Genomic DNA, 15,000 nt, shown 5'->3' with positions numbered 1-15,000 from the left:
CTATAGTCCAATTCTTTCATGATAATTAGCTTTATTATTGAGGTTTAAAAGCTTTAAGGCTCTACGGTTTTATAGAACATCAAGGGCATTACCAAGGAGGGATCATCACTACGTTTACATGCACACAATATTCCACTATTATTCGGAAAATGACAATATTCTGAATTTGATAAGGGTCATGTAAACAGCATATTCCAGTTGCATTTTCCTAATTTGCCCTTTTTCCGAATTTAGCATTTTCCGATTAAGACATCTGGGTTATTCCAGTATTATTCGAGTTTTCGGAGGATTCTTTGATCATGTATACAGCGCATTCGGAATATGTGTCTCAATCAGGGTTTTTATCGCAGTTTGCGAGGCATGTTGCCTGTTTGTGGTCAACTGATGTGTGCTAGAAAGCGCTAGAACAGGCGATATAATCATAATAATCCATCATCTCTGGCATGCAAAAAGAAAAGCCGACATTTCTGATCGGGAGGAGATGAGCAACATTGATTTAAAGAGAGAGATATTTAAAGAGAGGGTGGTCCCCACGGAAGTCCACAATGCTTGCTCCTGCAAGCAGCAAGCTCCTGAAATGGACCAAGTGATACTCGTAAGAATAGTGCTGCTCTGTGTTTATTCTCAACAGAAAAACGCCGCGGCTCCGCCTACCTGCATCTCTCTCTCTCCCCCCCCTCCCTCACGTGTCGGGGAGGGCGAGCTACGGCTGCATGTAAACGGGAATATTAGTGGATTATTCATTTAGTCAGAATATTGTCTTTTTCCCAATATGGGCAGAAAGCGGAATATTGTGTGCATGTAAACGTAGTCAATAAGAATGATATGTGCAGGTGATTCAAGAGTAAAAACTGGCTCATGTTTCAGCGTCTGTGTCTCTTAAAGGAACACTCTGCCCATTTTCAACCAGCTTTGTATCATTAGAACATCAGTAGTATATCAGAAAACTGTAAACGGTTTTGAAGTCTGTCATTTAATTTGACAGTTATTGAGTGTTAAAGTGTGGACCAGTGACATCACTGGTCCACACTAACTCAAATGAATAACTCATTAACTCAAATCAACTTGCAATAACTGTCAAACTAGATGAATGACTTCAAAACCGTTTACAGTTTGAGAGTTGATTTGAGTTAATGAGTTATTAATTTGAGTTAGTGTGGACCAGTGATGTCACTGGTCCACACTTTAACACTCAATAACTGTCAAATTAAATGACAGACTTCAAAACCGTTTACAGTTTTCTGATATACTACTGATGTTCTAATGATACAAAGCTGGTTGAAAATGGGCGGAGTGTTCCTTTAAGCATCTGTGTCTCCTTCAAGCCTCTATGTGTGCTGCTGTTTCCTACCCGTATGTGTATCCGTCAGGCAGAGGGTAGGGGATGGTGGTTTTGGGCAGCAGGAAGAAGGTCCTGAACAGGTGAATGATGCCACAGGCGGACAGGAAGAGGAAGGAGGCGCGCAGGGAGACGCCTGCTTCAAATAGCAACTGCAGAGGAAGACGAGTCACCGTTACACCATGAAAGTATCCATGTAACCTGTTGTTTTCATTCATCACTGTGCTGCTGAGGTGTGACTGTGTGTGTGTGTGTGTGTGTGTGTGTGTGTGTGTGTGTGTGTGTGTGTGTGTGTGTGTGTGTGTGTGAGAGAGAGAGTGTTTCTTACCTTGATGACGAGGAAGAGTGCAGAGGAAGAGTCAAAGGCTCCATTGTACAACGTGATGATGGTGGAGCGGCGCGAGCCAAACAGGTTCCCCACCTACAAGAGTGGCAAAATGAGAAAGTGTGTGTGCGCGTGTGTGTGTGTGTGTGTGTGTGTGTGTGTGTGTGTGTGTGTGTGTGCGTATGTGCGTGTGTGCGTGCGTGCGTGTAAGGATGCAACTAATTATTATTTTCATTATCGATTTGTCTGTCCTTCATTTTCTCGACTAATCAAGTCGTTTTGTCTATAAAATGTCACAAAATTATGAAAAATGACAATTTTCCCGAAAGCACAAGATGACATACTCAAATGGAGCTTAGCGGAAGTTCAGGAAGAGAGACCTTTGAGTTGCCATGCCCACTCATTCATTCACTCCCCTCAATCATTCATTCATGCACCCCCTTTTTCCCCGCTCCAACTGATGTTAGCTGTTCAAGCTGTCTGCGCCATAATCTCTCCTATATCCATCTTTCTGTCTATGGTAATATTTCTCTGTCAATGCTTCCTTGCCAGGCCTTCAGTGTAAATAATGTTTTTGCTGAATTGACTTTTCTGGTTGGATAAAGATTCAAACCACAAGTCGAACACATTAAAACATCACAACCTGGCCACAGGGTCTTTGTGTTTCCCTCCCACAGGGTCATGAGTTTGGCCTGAGCTCAGCCCTGCAGTCAGTACACGTGTGTTGAGTCCCAAGTATACGGACTCTGTTAGTGTTGTTGTGAAAAGGCCTGCGAGGCTCCAAGGACAGCCCGAGCCTTTATCTAGCTGCCAGTAAAGTCAGCAGTCTGATTTCAAAAGAGCAGTCCTGTAACTGCAGTGCACTCAGAAGAACTCTTAGAAGAACTCTTTTGGAGCGACGGTTCTAAAACAGTGTTCTCCAAAGTCGAGTTATGGGACTGTTACAGTAAAACCTACTGGTTGACAGAGGTGGAAGGTGACTAAGTACATTTGCTCAAGTACTGTACTGGTAAAACAGTCCCAAAACATACATCACAAAACTGACAGAATTTGACTACACATTTCCTTAATATTGGTTGTTTTTGCGTGAAGAAAATCCTTATATTTCAATATTTAACAATTTAGTCTGTTCAAAACCATTCTGATAGAAACCATTCTAATAGAAAGATGGAAAACAAACTAATGACATGATCATTGCACTGCAGCAATTTCCCCACAACAACTAGGTGCTGCAAGCGTTAGCTTGCAACTGATTTCCCAACATATGAACACGTGATAAGTGTGTGTGTGTGTGTGTGTGTGTGTGTGTGTGTGTGTGTGTGTGTGTGTGTGTGTGTGTGTGTGTGTGTGTGTCTTTGTGGCTTTGTGTGCGGTATAACTGCTTCAATACCTGCATGTTGGTGATCAGGAACAAGATTCCGCCCACTGCCAAGAAGGAGAGAGCAGGGAAGAGGAGGATGGACTGAGCTGATGGAGGACGACAAAAAAAGTGAGATGAATGACCATCAGTCTGTATGAGGTTAATGACCAGGGCAATGTGGGTCTGAGGCAGCACAAAGGGAACAGAGGGAGTTTTTACCTGCATTTGCGAAGGCCACAAACAAGCTACCCGTGGTGTAAAGCAATCTGGTGAGAGAGAGAAAAGATTTGATTAGATTATATTAGCCTTTATTGTCTCCCTTAGGAGAAATTTGTCTTGGGCATTGTCTTGGAAAATATTATCATGTCATCTCATCTTGACCTATTTTGATCTAAACAATACCACAAGTAAGAGTGAAGGTTTTCAAAGCAGACGTGTTTGTCCTCTGATTGACCTCCCTCAAATTCCTTGAATCGAGCTTGAACTTCATCCACCCTCTCCTCCCCTCGTTCCTTTACCGGTGCCTACTTGGCCCTGTTTGGAAAGCCTTTAGCCCACTTTGACTCCCTCTTCTTGGGCGTTCCCATGCCAGAGGCTCCATCACACCTCTCCACCTACATGCCAGAGGCTCCATCACACACCTCTCCACCTCCTTATCTATTTGCATTCCTCGGCTTTCAATTTCCTCTCCACCCTCCATTACTGGAAACATATGGATGAGCTTAACACCAGAGGCCCAATTTTGTTTTGTGTGTGATTAGGAAATCTCTGGGGATACAGACTGGGGAGGTGTGTGTGTGTGTGTGTGTGTGTGTGTGTGTGTGTGTGTGTGTGTGTGTGTGTGTGTGTGTGTGTGTGTGTGTGTGTGTGTGTGTGTGTGTGTGTGTGTGTGTGTGTGTGTGTGTGTGTGTGTGTGTGTGTGTGTGTGTGTGTGTGTGTGTGTGTGTGTGTGTGTGTGTGTGTGTGTGTGTGTCTACGCCCATTGGGGGAATGTGTTATGAAAGATAATAAATGTGCGGCATAGGGAGGGAGGACTAGTTAGTGACTGGATGTGAGCCATGTTGACCTTAGCTGACACTGCTAACCTCAACAACCACAGATCCAGTACAACCCTTAATTCCCTGTCAAACACACAAGCACACACACCTCAACTTTCAACAAGTGACCAGAAGGAAACCGTAGCATAGGCTTATTGTTGACATCACAAGCACTATGTTTTCTCTCTTTCTCTAATCCTTTCCCTCTTGCTTCGTTGTTTTTCTCTCGTAAAACTTGTTTGTTGTCTGCATTGCTAAGTGTCAGTCCTTGGCATGTTTGCATGCGTCTCCATTCCTATGGTGCGCTCCCTCCCAGCTCTCAGCAACCGGCGTTGCCTGGCCTCCCTCTGGAAACCTTCAGAAGCACGATGACATGACTCCTCATGACCCCTCACTCCCTCCTCATGTGAACAGGCAGACATGATGAGAACCCCTCTGAGGCAAAATACCAGCATGGGACAGAGAAAGCCGCAGGTGTGGTGGAAAAAATAAGACAATATACTGAGCTATAATACAGCTGATGCCTGTTGGAATTAGTTTAGCCGCTGCAGGCAGACGAGGAGGACAGAGGCTCGTCTGTCTTCAGCTAGTCTGTATTTGGTTTAGTCATAACTGTTAGCCGCTGCCTTATAGGACTCTTTCATTCTGTCTCATTGCAGTGAAATAGCATGAGAAAACTGGGAGTTTCTGCCAAGCAATCTGACTGGTATAGGTTGAGGCCACGTCTCGTCATAGACGCTGGTTTAGCTGGCTCAGCCTGGCTGGGGGCGTGGTCAGGGTGGGGTAAAAACCCCCGTTCTATCCATTCAGCAAAGTTAGAATTTAGCTGATAGCCCAGCCCAGGCAGACACGATCGGGGATTTAACCACCGCAGTATACGCACATCTGTCTTGTGTTCTGCTCTAGAACCCCCAAACATGTAGTTTAGAGCCACAGCACCGTCTTTTGGTGAGTCAGCCCATGAGATATATCGGCGGTTTTACCCCACTCACGCGCCAGCCGTTTAACATTTTGTGGGCGTTCCCAGACATGCGGACTGTCTCTATAGCTGGTATTGCTATAACAAGGGAGCTAGTTAGCATTAAGCTTTCATGCTTTGTTTTTATTGTTATGATTGTTTAGTACTTTGAGGAAAAGTTTTCAGTTCTACTGCCCCACAGAAATGGGTTACGAAGAGAAGAGTTTGTGGGCGGTGGCAAAGTTTGTCTCAACATGCCATTGCTAACAGGGTGAGAGACAATAGCTGAGTTAAGTCATGTTTATTACTTTTCCCATGAACATTTTCCTATTTAGGCCTACAACATTACATAGACATATACACATACATACAGTGTATGTATGTATTTAGGCCTATACAGTAACAATTTATGATTCTATTTTGTTTTCTGGAATGTATACATTTATTTTGGCAACATGGAATTGGTAGGTATTTCATATTCGAGAGAGAAATAATGAACGAACAAACGAACGAACTTGATTGGTGAACAAATACACAGACAAACACCAATAGTGACAGCTCTTATTGTAACAGCCCTTGTGTGACAAATTTGAACATTTAACCAGATGTCCAGCCTGAACAGGCCAGCAGCTTTTCAGCAGCCAATCAAGGTGTCATGATCAGACTCACATTCCAAACAGCCGGGCCACAGTGGTGCCAAACCGGTCATACAGGAAACCGTTAGGCAGCGTCAGGAAATTGTTCATGAAGGAGGCGATGGTGAACACCAATGAGAACTGTTCATCCTGTCCACTGCAGTCTGTGAGCAAGAGAGAGAGAGAGAGAGAGAGACACACACACACACACACACACACACACACACACACACACACACACACACACACACACACACACACACACACACACACACACACACACACACACACACACAGATTAAAAGAGGGGGTGATGGGGTAGATGTGTTCAGTGAGGTGAACACATCAGTGAGGTGAGCTCCTCATGCTCCCTCCTCGTGACCACTAGGGTCAACAAAGAGACAGCAGCAGGTGCGTGCAAGTGTGTGTGTGTGTGCGTGCATGCGTGCGTGTGTCCCCGTGCGTGCATGCGTGTGTGTGTGTGTTCCTGTGTGTGTGTGTGTGTGTGTGTATGTGCGTGTGTCCCCGTGCGTGCATGCGTGTGTGTGTGTGTGTGTGTTGGGCTTTGAAAAATAACAAGCCTTCTGGACTGTAAAATGTGACCAACTCATGTGATGAACTCGGACTCATTTATTTGACACATGAAATGGTTTGATGAAAGCACAATCTTTGAATAGCATTTCATTGACCACTATTATGTATGTGTATGCGTATGTCTAAATACAACGATCCCTAATATAGGAAAAAAATAGGGAAAAGATTACTAGAAATAACCACCTCGTGGTTGTATGCCTCCGCCAAACAAGTCAAGTTGCAGTCTACATCCATGTCTGTCCAGACTCATAAAATATAGGTTGTGAAGAATTTGAAGGAATTTAATAAAAGGTACTAAGTGTATTTTTTGGCGAAGTTGTCACTATATTGACATGTATGCTTGTGGAGTGCGCCCTGCCTAGTCATGTCCTGTCTAATAGTAGATACCGTTAATAAAATTGTATTTGGCAGTAGGGATCTAGTACTTCAACCATTTTTGTAGAATGATCCAAGATTGTTTTTCAGCTACAGTGATAAGCAAAACATTATGATTTCACAGTGAGGTTGACCTTTGAAATTTTGGATGTAAAATGTCATCACTTCACCATTTTATGCAATAAAACCTGTGTGAAATGTTATCATAATTAGCATAATTCTTGAGTTATGGCCAAAAATGTATTTTGTGGTCACAGTGACCTTGACCTTTGACCACCAAAATCTAACCAATTCATCCCTGGGTCCAAATGGACGTTTTTGCCAAAGTTGAGGAGATTTCCTCAAGGCATTCCTGAGATATCGCGTTCACGAGCATGGAACAGATGGACATGAGGTCAGAGTGACCTTGAACTTTGACCACCAAAATGTAATCACTTCATCCTTGAGTTGAGGTTTGAGCCAAATTTGAAGAAATTCCCTCAATTCCTGAGATATCACATTACTGAGCATGGGATGGATGGACATACGGGCGGACGGACGGACGGACGGACGGACGGACGGACGGACGGATGTATGGACGGACAACCTGATGCCTCTGGCCACCTCTGTTGCCAGTGGACTGGAGGCATAAAAAATCTATCTTATGAGGTCCCCGATTTTTCGTGTGTGTGGGCTCACAAATATGGTCAATGCAGACCTTCACTGGAGCCCAGAGGCCAGGTCAGAAGGTCCCATGAGTGTGTGTGCGCGCGCTTGAGCCCAAAAACAGATGTCTGTGATATCCTACCAGGGCTAAAACACATCTGCATTCCTCTCACATTCCCCACACCCTGAGCTGTTAACCAGGTAACTCAGCCTCATCCAACTCTCGACAGACAGTCAGAATGGGCGGTGAAGATGCCAAACTGACCTGTGATCAGCGTTCCATTGAGGTCCGTAGCGTTGACACAGAACGAGCTGAAGTAGCCCTCTGTCTGCAGGACGAAAACCAGCGAAGCCCATCCAAACACGGCCCCGGCGAAGCACAGGCACTCCACCAGGCCCGTAGCGAAGGTGAGGCCGCGACGCAAGTCCGGCATGGTTCCACGCACACGCACACACACAAACACGCACACGCGCACACACACACACACACACACACACACACACACACAAACGCACGCACGCACACACACACACACAAACGCACGCACGCACAAACGCACACACACAAACACACAGACAATTCACAAACACTCTACGGATGACACTGTCATGCACACAGCTGGCTTTCCTCACTTTACCTGAGAAAAGAAAGGAAATCAAAATGACCTTTAGTGAGAACAATCCATCTTCCAGCCCTACAGCAAAGACAAACACTCATGTACAGAAACAGAGAAACAGGGTTCACATTTTCCCCGACACACTTTGATGGAAAATCTTAGAGTTGACGGGAGCAAAACATGGAAACATCTGGGCAAAAAATACACTGCTTGAATCCAAGCCACTCGGTTAGTTTCTCCTCCTCCTCCTCCTCCTGGGTGAATTCAGACGTTGCATAACACAGCACAACACAACTGATTTAAACGGTTGTGTTGACTAGACCCATTTAGCCAACAGCAGAAGACACTATAGTTTTAACAAAACAACAAAGAATTGACTCCAGTTAAGTAGCAATATCCGCTAGATAAGAAGCCATGGTTGAGACCCACCTTGATCCCAGCTCAGCCTCTGGCCAGTCTCCCCAGCTGCTCTCACTCCTTTCACCCACTCTCCCTTACTTTATATAGACCGGCTCTTCCTTCCTCTTCTCCTCCAGTTGGGTTCCTCCCCCTGATCCCTGTTTTCAAGGGTCTCTCTCTCTCTCTCTCTCTCTCTCTCTCTCTCTCTCTCTCTCTCTCTCTCTCTCTCTCTCTCTCTCTCTCTCTCTCTCTCCCTCCAGTGTGCGCCAGAGGAAAGGCCTCTCCTCGGGGTGGCAGTGGCTGCAGGGATTAAACAATCCTGCCTTCCCCAGCTAGCCAGACACCAGCTAGAGCAGCAATTACATTAACTTGAAAGCTATGGGATGGACTCCAGATGTGGGTGTTGGGAGTGCTGGCTAGCCAGAAATCACGAGTCATGTGACTCACTTGCGAAAGAAAACACACCGTTTTCTAGAAGAGGAAAAATAATTGCACTAATTACAGAGGAACGACTCAACAAGAAGAAACACGATCAATATTCATATTCCTTCAATTATGCAGGTCTTCCATGACCATAGGAACCATGCAAGGCCAACCAGGATGCCATGGACCACTAGTCTTCATCTTCTTCACTGCACTAACAGTCCTATAGATATTTCCGTACTTCCGTAAGCTGTGTCACTTTGCATTTCCTTTGCTGGGTTGTTGCTATGTAACTGTTAGTGATCATCATGATATGCACTAAGCACTAATGTTAGGGGCTGCATAATGTCACTAATGCACTAAGGCCCCTAATCGGCATGCTGATCAAGGCTGGTTTGCTGATGATGTTGGTTTTCTTTCAGTGGGTTCCAGCAGGTTACTGGAGGTGGAGGGAGAGATCGTTGGCCACTGGGGGCAGCGATGCAGTAGGTTACTGGAGGTGGAGGGAGAGGTCGTTGGCCACTGGGGGCAGTGGGGTAAGTGGCACCATGACTGAAACACCACAAGACTTCAAGACGGATGCTTGACGTCATCACAGGACACAGCTGTCTATGTATACATGTGTACATTTATGCATGTCGACACATTCATACAGACTTCCTTAAAACAATGACCGAGAGTGCACAGAAGCAACCCACCCACACACGGCAGTGACACTGGGGGTACACGGTGTACCAAGGGACAACTTCCAGATTTGAAAAGTGAAGACAATGAGGAAGTGCCTTTAACCTGCATCCTTTCTAATGGCCTGCGGAGGGTGGCTCCACTGGCTGCAAAAAGAAGTCTGATTGTATGGAAGTCAATGGCCTACCTCTCACTTGATTTATGACAGGTCACCTGTCAAGTGATTGCGCAGCTCGCCGATCACGGACAAATAGCAGGTGGCGCTGTGGCTCTGTGGGAAGCCCCTGGTCTCACGCTAGCTGCTTCGGACTCCAAAACGGATGGCCACAAACCAATGGGTGCCGTCCCGGTTGCTACATCCATAGTTATGAAAGCTATGTATGTTTGCATATGCATATAACCAATACCATGTGTCAGTGTATGTGTGTGTGTGTGTGTGTGCGTGCGTGTGTGTGTGTGTGTGTGTGCGTGTGTGTGTGTGTGTGTGTGTGTGTGTGTGTGTCTGTGTGTGCATGCAAGCGTGTGTGTGTCTGTCTGTCTGTCTGTGTGTATGTGTGTGTACAACAGGTTCTCATTCCCAGTGAGTGTGTCAAAATACGCCGGTTTGGCTTGGTTCAACCCGATAACGTTTCGTGGGAGCCACGGCTCGAATCGCCAATTAAGTTTCGGCAGGCACGGCAACTTGGTTGTGTTTCGGCTCAGGTTTAGGCAACAAAAGCAACTTTGTTGGGGTTACGGCGGGGACACACCAGAAGTCTCTCCGTCGCATGGAAGCGGCGCGGCGCGGCGGCAGTTTAATTTCGGCTTCCTTGTTAACAGGGGAGACCGATCGCACATCTGGTCTATTTTTGACATAAGCCGCGAGCAGCCGTGCACAACCAGGCATGAAGTCAGTACAAGTTGTGACCGACGTGGAGCAAAACAGAGCGCTTCTGGTGTGAATAGCCAGGCTCCTGCTCGACGCTTCCGTGACGCGCTGCCACGGAGATGTTTCTGGTGTGTCCCATGCATTAGGATTATAGCTGGGGACAGGATTTGAACCAGGTCCCTTGTGACGAGAAAGTTACAAGTCAGGAACAGTACGGGACCACAACTCCTACCCCGTCTCCCTGACATGACTTTACAACTGTACTTAAACCTCAGACTGTCATTATGTTCAAGACTGCTGGGGGTCACCGCAAGGTCACCGCTGCCTGGTGACCATGTGTGTGTGTGTGTAACCAGCGGTCAGACTCTGGACTCATGCTAACAAGAAAACTGCCGAAATGACAGCCAACAGTAAGGGGTCATCATCTATCTATCTACAGTAGGCTAAATCATTAAATAGCGTATCCAAAATAACAAGAAACCACGGGACACTGTTTCTTCATCACACTTCCTGTTTGCATGAACTGCTTCCTCTTTCTAGAGTGGCTCAGGAAACAGAGATGGTGTATGGGTGATGAAATCCCTCACATATAGGCCTATAGGGTCATTGGATGAGAGGGAATCCCGAACAGTCAAACCATTTTTGTGTGTGCCAACGGTCTTGCTTTTCTCAATGAGAAAGTGTTTTGATATGCATTTGACGATGTCATGCATCTTTCATGCATGTCATCCAACAGTGTTGGGCAAGTTACTTTCAAAATGTTATTACATTACTAGTTACTTTCATTTGAAAGTTATAAGTTACTTTACAATATTACTGTCTGTGTAGAGTAACTCGTTACTTATTACACTACTTTTGCATTACTTTTACCAAAATAACTGCAGCAGCAGAATGATATTGCTGCCCCGGAACCATCCCGAAAAAAGTCAGTCCAAAATTCTAAATGTTATTTATAGTGGGTATTTGCATGAAAACACACAGTTTGATTAGGAAATGATTGTATCTTTTGATATATGTGCTTTGATTTAAAATAAATAAATAACTCAATTTGTAACTTGAGTTACTTGACAAAGTAACTGGTATAATATTACTGAAATCCTATAAGTAATAAGTTATATTAGCCTACTGAGTTACTGCTAAAAGTAATATATTACATGTAATTTGTTACTTTTGTAATGAGTGACTCCCAACACTGCTGATGTATCTAGGCTAGTATGTGCTGGGCTACTATTCCTCCTGTAGCTAATGAGTGGTATCTGCCTTCAATGAGCCTCTGATCTATTTTCGTCCTCTCCTATCAGGCAAAGTAACTCATTTTGGAACCAAAAAACAAACTAATTGTAAAAGAATTTTTTGCAGCTTAGATCATTTCTATGAGGTGTCCAGAACAACATACTAAAAGTCCTAAGAAATCCTAGTTGAGGAAATATGTTTAATTCTCATCAATCCAAGATGTGTGCCAGTAAGGCCAGACAACAATACACCCCAATGGGGCTATTTTTTTCCTTTACTCCTATCAAAATAAAACTTTATACAATGAAAGTATCCATGAAAAGTAACATTTTTTGTATTACAAGTTTCTTTGAAAATGAATTTGAATATGCAAATGAGCTATACACTAATCGAATATAGGCTATACCCAAAATATACCCGCATAGGAGTAAATGAAAAAATTAAGCCTATCACAATCAAACCTCACACAGTGAAAGTATACATGAAAAGGAACTTTTTTGTTTTACAAGTTTCTTGGAAAAATCTATTTTAAATATGCAAATGAGCTCAACACTAGGCCTAATTGACTTGTCCAATAAGCCATAAAGTCACAAGTAAAACAGGGGCCAAATAACTAACACATTCATGTCTATTCAGTAAGTTAACCTATGCATAAACAAGATACATTTGAAGTCACTTGCCACACTTACCTGGGTAAGACTGCCACAAAAAGACTTATATTGACCTTAAGAATTGATTGCACAATCTTGCCTCCAGTTGCTTTCTAAATTATTATTTTTTATTTTCGAACAAGCCTAACCCAATGACATGACAGAAAGTCAGAATAGCCATCTTAGTCATTAGTAACGTGGTGAGATTACATTTTGGGCTGGTAGATTTACAAATAATTGGTATTGTTGGTAAGATTACGATATAACAGGCAGAAGTCATTCTTTTTTTTTCTTTTCTTTTTTCCCCCCGATTTTTTTATCCCATTTTATTCCCCATTAGTGCTCACTTGATTTCTCAATCCTGGTTGCTACTCCATCCTCTGCCGATCTGGGGAGAGCCGAGACTGGCTCCATGCTTCCTCCGAGACATGGGCAGTTAGCCAGCCGCTTCTTTTCACCTGACAGAGGAAGCTTCACCGGTAGGACATAGCACGTGGGAGGTTCACGCTATTCCAACCAGTTCCCCTCCCTCTGAACAGGCGCCCTTTACGACCAGAGGAGGAACCACATTAGCAACCAGGATATTGCATCTTTTTGTGAAGGGGGTTCCTATATGAAGTAAACCCCCGGGAGGCACGGGGAGAACATGCAAACTCCACACAGAAAGGCCCTTTTGCCGACCCCACCCGGGCGGTGGGCACTCGAGGACATGCGGACGGGCACGCATTCCTTCAGCGTTCACCTCGTCCCCAGTTGGGAATCGAACCCACGACCTTCGAGCTGTGAGGCGATAGTGCTTACCACTGCCCTACCGTACCTCCCTAATGGCAGAAGTCATTCTTACCAACTAAAGATTCACTCTCACACAGAAGACAGATGAAAAACCAGATAGACACACTTTCCAGACATTCCAGCTCTTTAAATAATTTTGCCAGACACCAAAACTGCTTCTCTTTTTGTAGTAAGCAAGTATTTCAGACCAGGCGGGCCACACATCAGACTTCCACCGTTTGTAAAGTAGCTTTGCAGTGTTATGAGAAGCTAGCAACAGCAATATCTAGGCTAGAAACCCAATCGGAACATTTTAAGTTACCAACTCCTTTCTAACTAGACATTTTACTGTAGACACATTTTGCTTAAGGTCAAAACTACTTTTCATCTTGAAGTAGCATCGCATTGCCTTTTTGTGGCAAGTGACCCAGGTAAGTGTGGCAAGTGACTTCAAATTTATCTTGTTTATGCATAGGTTAACTTACTGAATAGACATGAATGTGTTAGTTATTTGGCCCCTGTTTTACTTGTGACTTTATGGCTTATTGGACAAGTCAATTAGGCCTAGTGTTGAGCTCATTTGCATATTTAAAATAGATTTTTCCAAGAAACTTGTAAAACAAAAAAGTTCCTTTTCATGTATACTTTCACTGTGTGAGGTTTGATTGTGATAGGCTTCATTTTTTCCTTTACTCCTGGGCAGTGTTGGGCAAGTTACTTTCAAACTGTAATATACTACATATTACTAGTTACTTTCATTTGAAAGTAATAAGTTACTTCACAATATTACTGTCTGTGTAGAGGAACTCGTTACTTATTACACTACTTTTGCATTACTTTCTCCAAAACAACAGCACGAGCAGAATGACATCGCTGCGCCTTGAAGTCAGTGTAAACAATCCAAAATTCTAAATGTTATTCTTTTCCTTTGTTATTGTCATTTATCGTGGTTGTTTGCATAAAAACACACAGTTTGATAAGGAAATGATATGATTATAGGCTACCTTTATTTAAATATGTGCTTTGATAAATAAAATAAAAACTCAATTTGTAACTTGAGTTACTTGACAAAGTAACTGGTATAATATTACTGAAATCCTATAAGTAATAAGTTATATTACTGAGTTACTGTTAAAAGTAATATATTACATGTAATATGTTACTTTTGTAATGAGTTACCCCCAACACTGCTCCTGGGTAGCCTATATTCGATTAGTGTATAGCTCATTTGCATATTCAAATTAATTTTCAAAGAAACTTGTAATACAAAAAATGTTACTTTTCATGGATACTTTCATTGTATAAAGTTTTATTTTGATAGGAGTAAAGGAAAAAAATAGCCCCATTGGGGTGTATTGTTGTCTGGCCTTATTGGCACACATCTTGGATTGATGAGAATTAAACATATTTCCTCAACTAGGATTTCTTAGGACTTTTAGTATGTTGTTCTGGACACCTCATAGAAATGATCTAAGCTGCAAAAAATTCTTTTACAATTAGTTTGTCGTAAAACGCTACTTTGCCTGGACTAATAGCTCTCTGCCTTTTCATAGCAGGATGTACACTTGCGCGATGATTTGCCCTCCTACCGTGTTCCCATTGTAGCCTACACGCAGTGCTGTTTTTCAGATGTGCTGTTGAAGACTTGAAGACCCACCCGCTGCGCTGCGCTCTGGTCGGCAGTATTACCAGTAGCCATGGTACTTGGCCCGGGCCGGTTGGGCGGGGGGAAAACACACGGGCGAGCCTGTGTGGTCTTCTAGTCTTTATCTGTCTCAGCAGCGTGTCTGCCTGCCCGTTTCTCTCCGGCCCCGCTTCTTGGTCCATACGCCCTTCCTGCCTCCATAGGCTACTGGAAACATGAGCTAATAACAGGGTGGCTGCAGCATCTCCAGCAGCAAGATGAAGGACGTTTACTGTGATGTCAGAGTGAAATAAGATCCATTCCGCCATAGAAATAACAACAACAATAACAATGATGATGATAATAATAATAATAATAATAATAATAATAATAATAATAATAATAATAATAATAATAATAATAATAATAATAATAGTAGGCTAATAGTAATAGTAATATAATA

At 43.6% G+C, this 15,000-nt stretch overlaps 1 protein-coding gene across 3 annotated transcripts in view; it reads right to left on the bottom strand.

Moving 5' to 3' along the window:
- slc43a3b (solute carrier family 43 member 3b) overlaps positions 1-14,729 on the bottom strand; it is an 18,828-nt gene extending 4,099 nt beyond the window's left edge. Inside the window, exons 1-7 of one of the 3 annotated variants that reach the window (XM_083651566.1) lie at positions 14,571-14,729; positions 7,534-7,906; positions 5,689-5,818; positions 3,244-3,290; positions 3,055-3,131; positions 1,668-1,760; positions 1,352-1,491 (exon numbers count right to left, since the gene is read on the bottom strand). In XM_083651566.1, the coding sequence (XP_083507692.1) occupies positions 1,352-1,491; positions 1,668-1,760; positions 3,055-3,131; positions 3,244-3,290; positions 5,689-5,818; positions 7,534-7,702 (656 nt within the window). In that variant the 5' untranslated portion in view covers positions 7,703-7,906; positions 14,571-14,729. The other 2 variants (XM_083651567.1, XM_083651568.1) reach the window with 2 other exon arrangements.
- Between the last annotated feature and the right edge of the window lie 271 nt (positions 14,730-15,000).

Source organism: Poromitra crassiceps, assembly GCF_964638095.1.
Source record: "Poromitra crassiceps genome assembly, chromosome: 15".
Lineage (NCBI taxonomy): Eukaryota > Metazoa > Chordata > Actinopteri > Beryciformes > Melamphaidae > Poromitra > Poromitra crassiceps.
The sequence above is the reverse complement of the archived record's forward strand: the minus strand, read 5'-3'. Positions and strand labels throughout refer to the sequence as shown.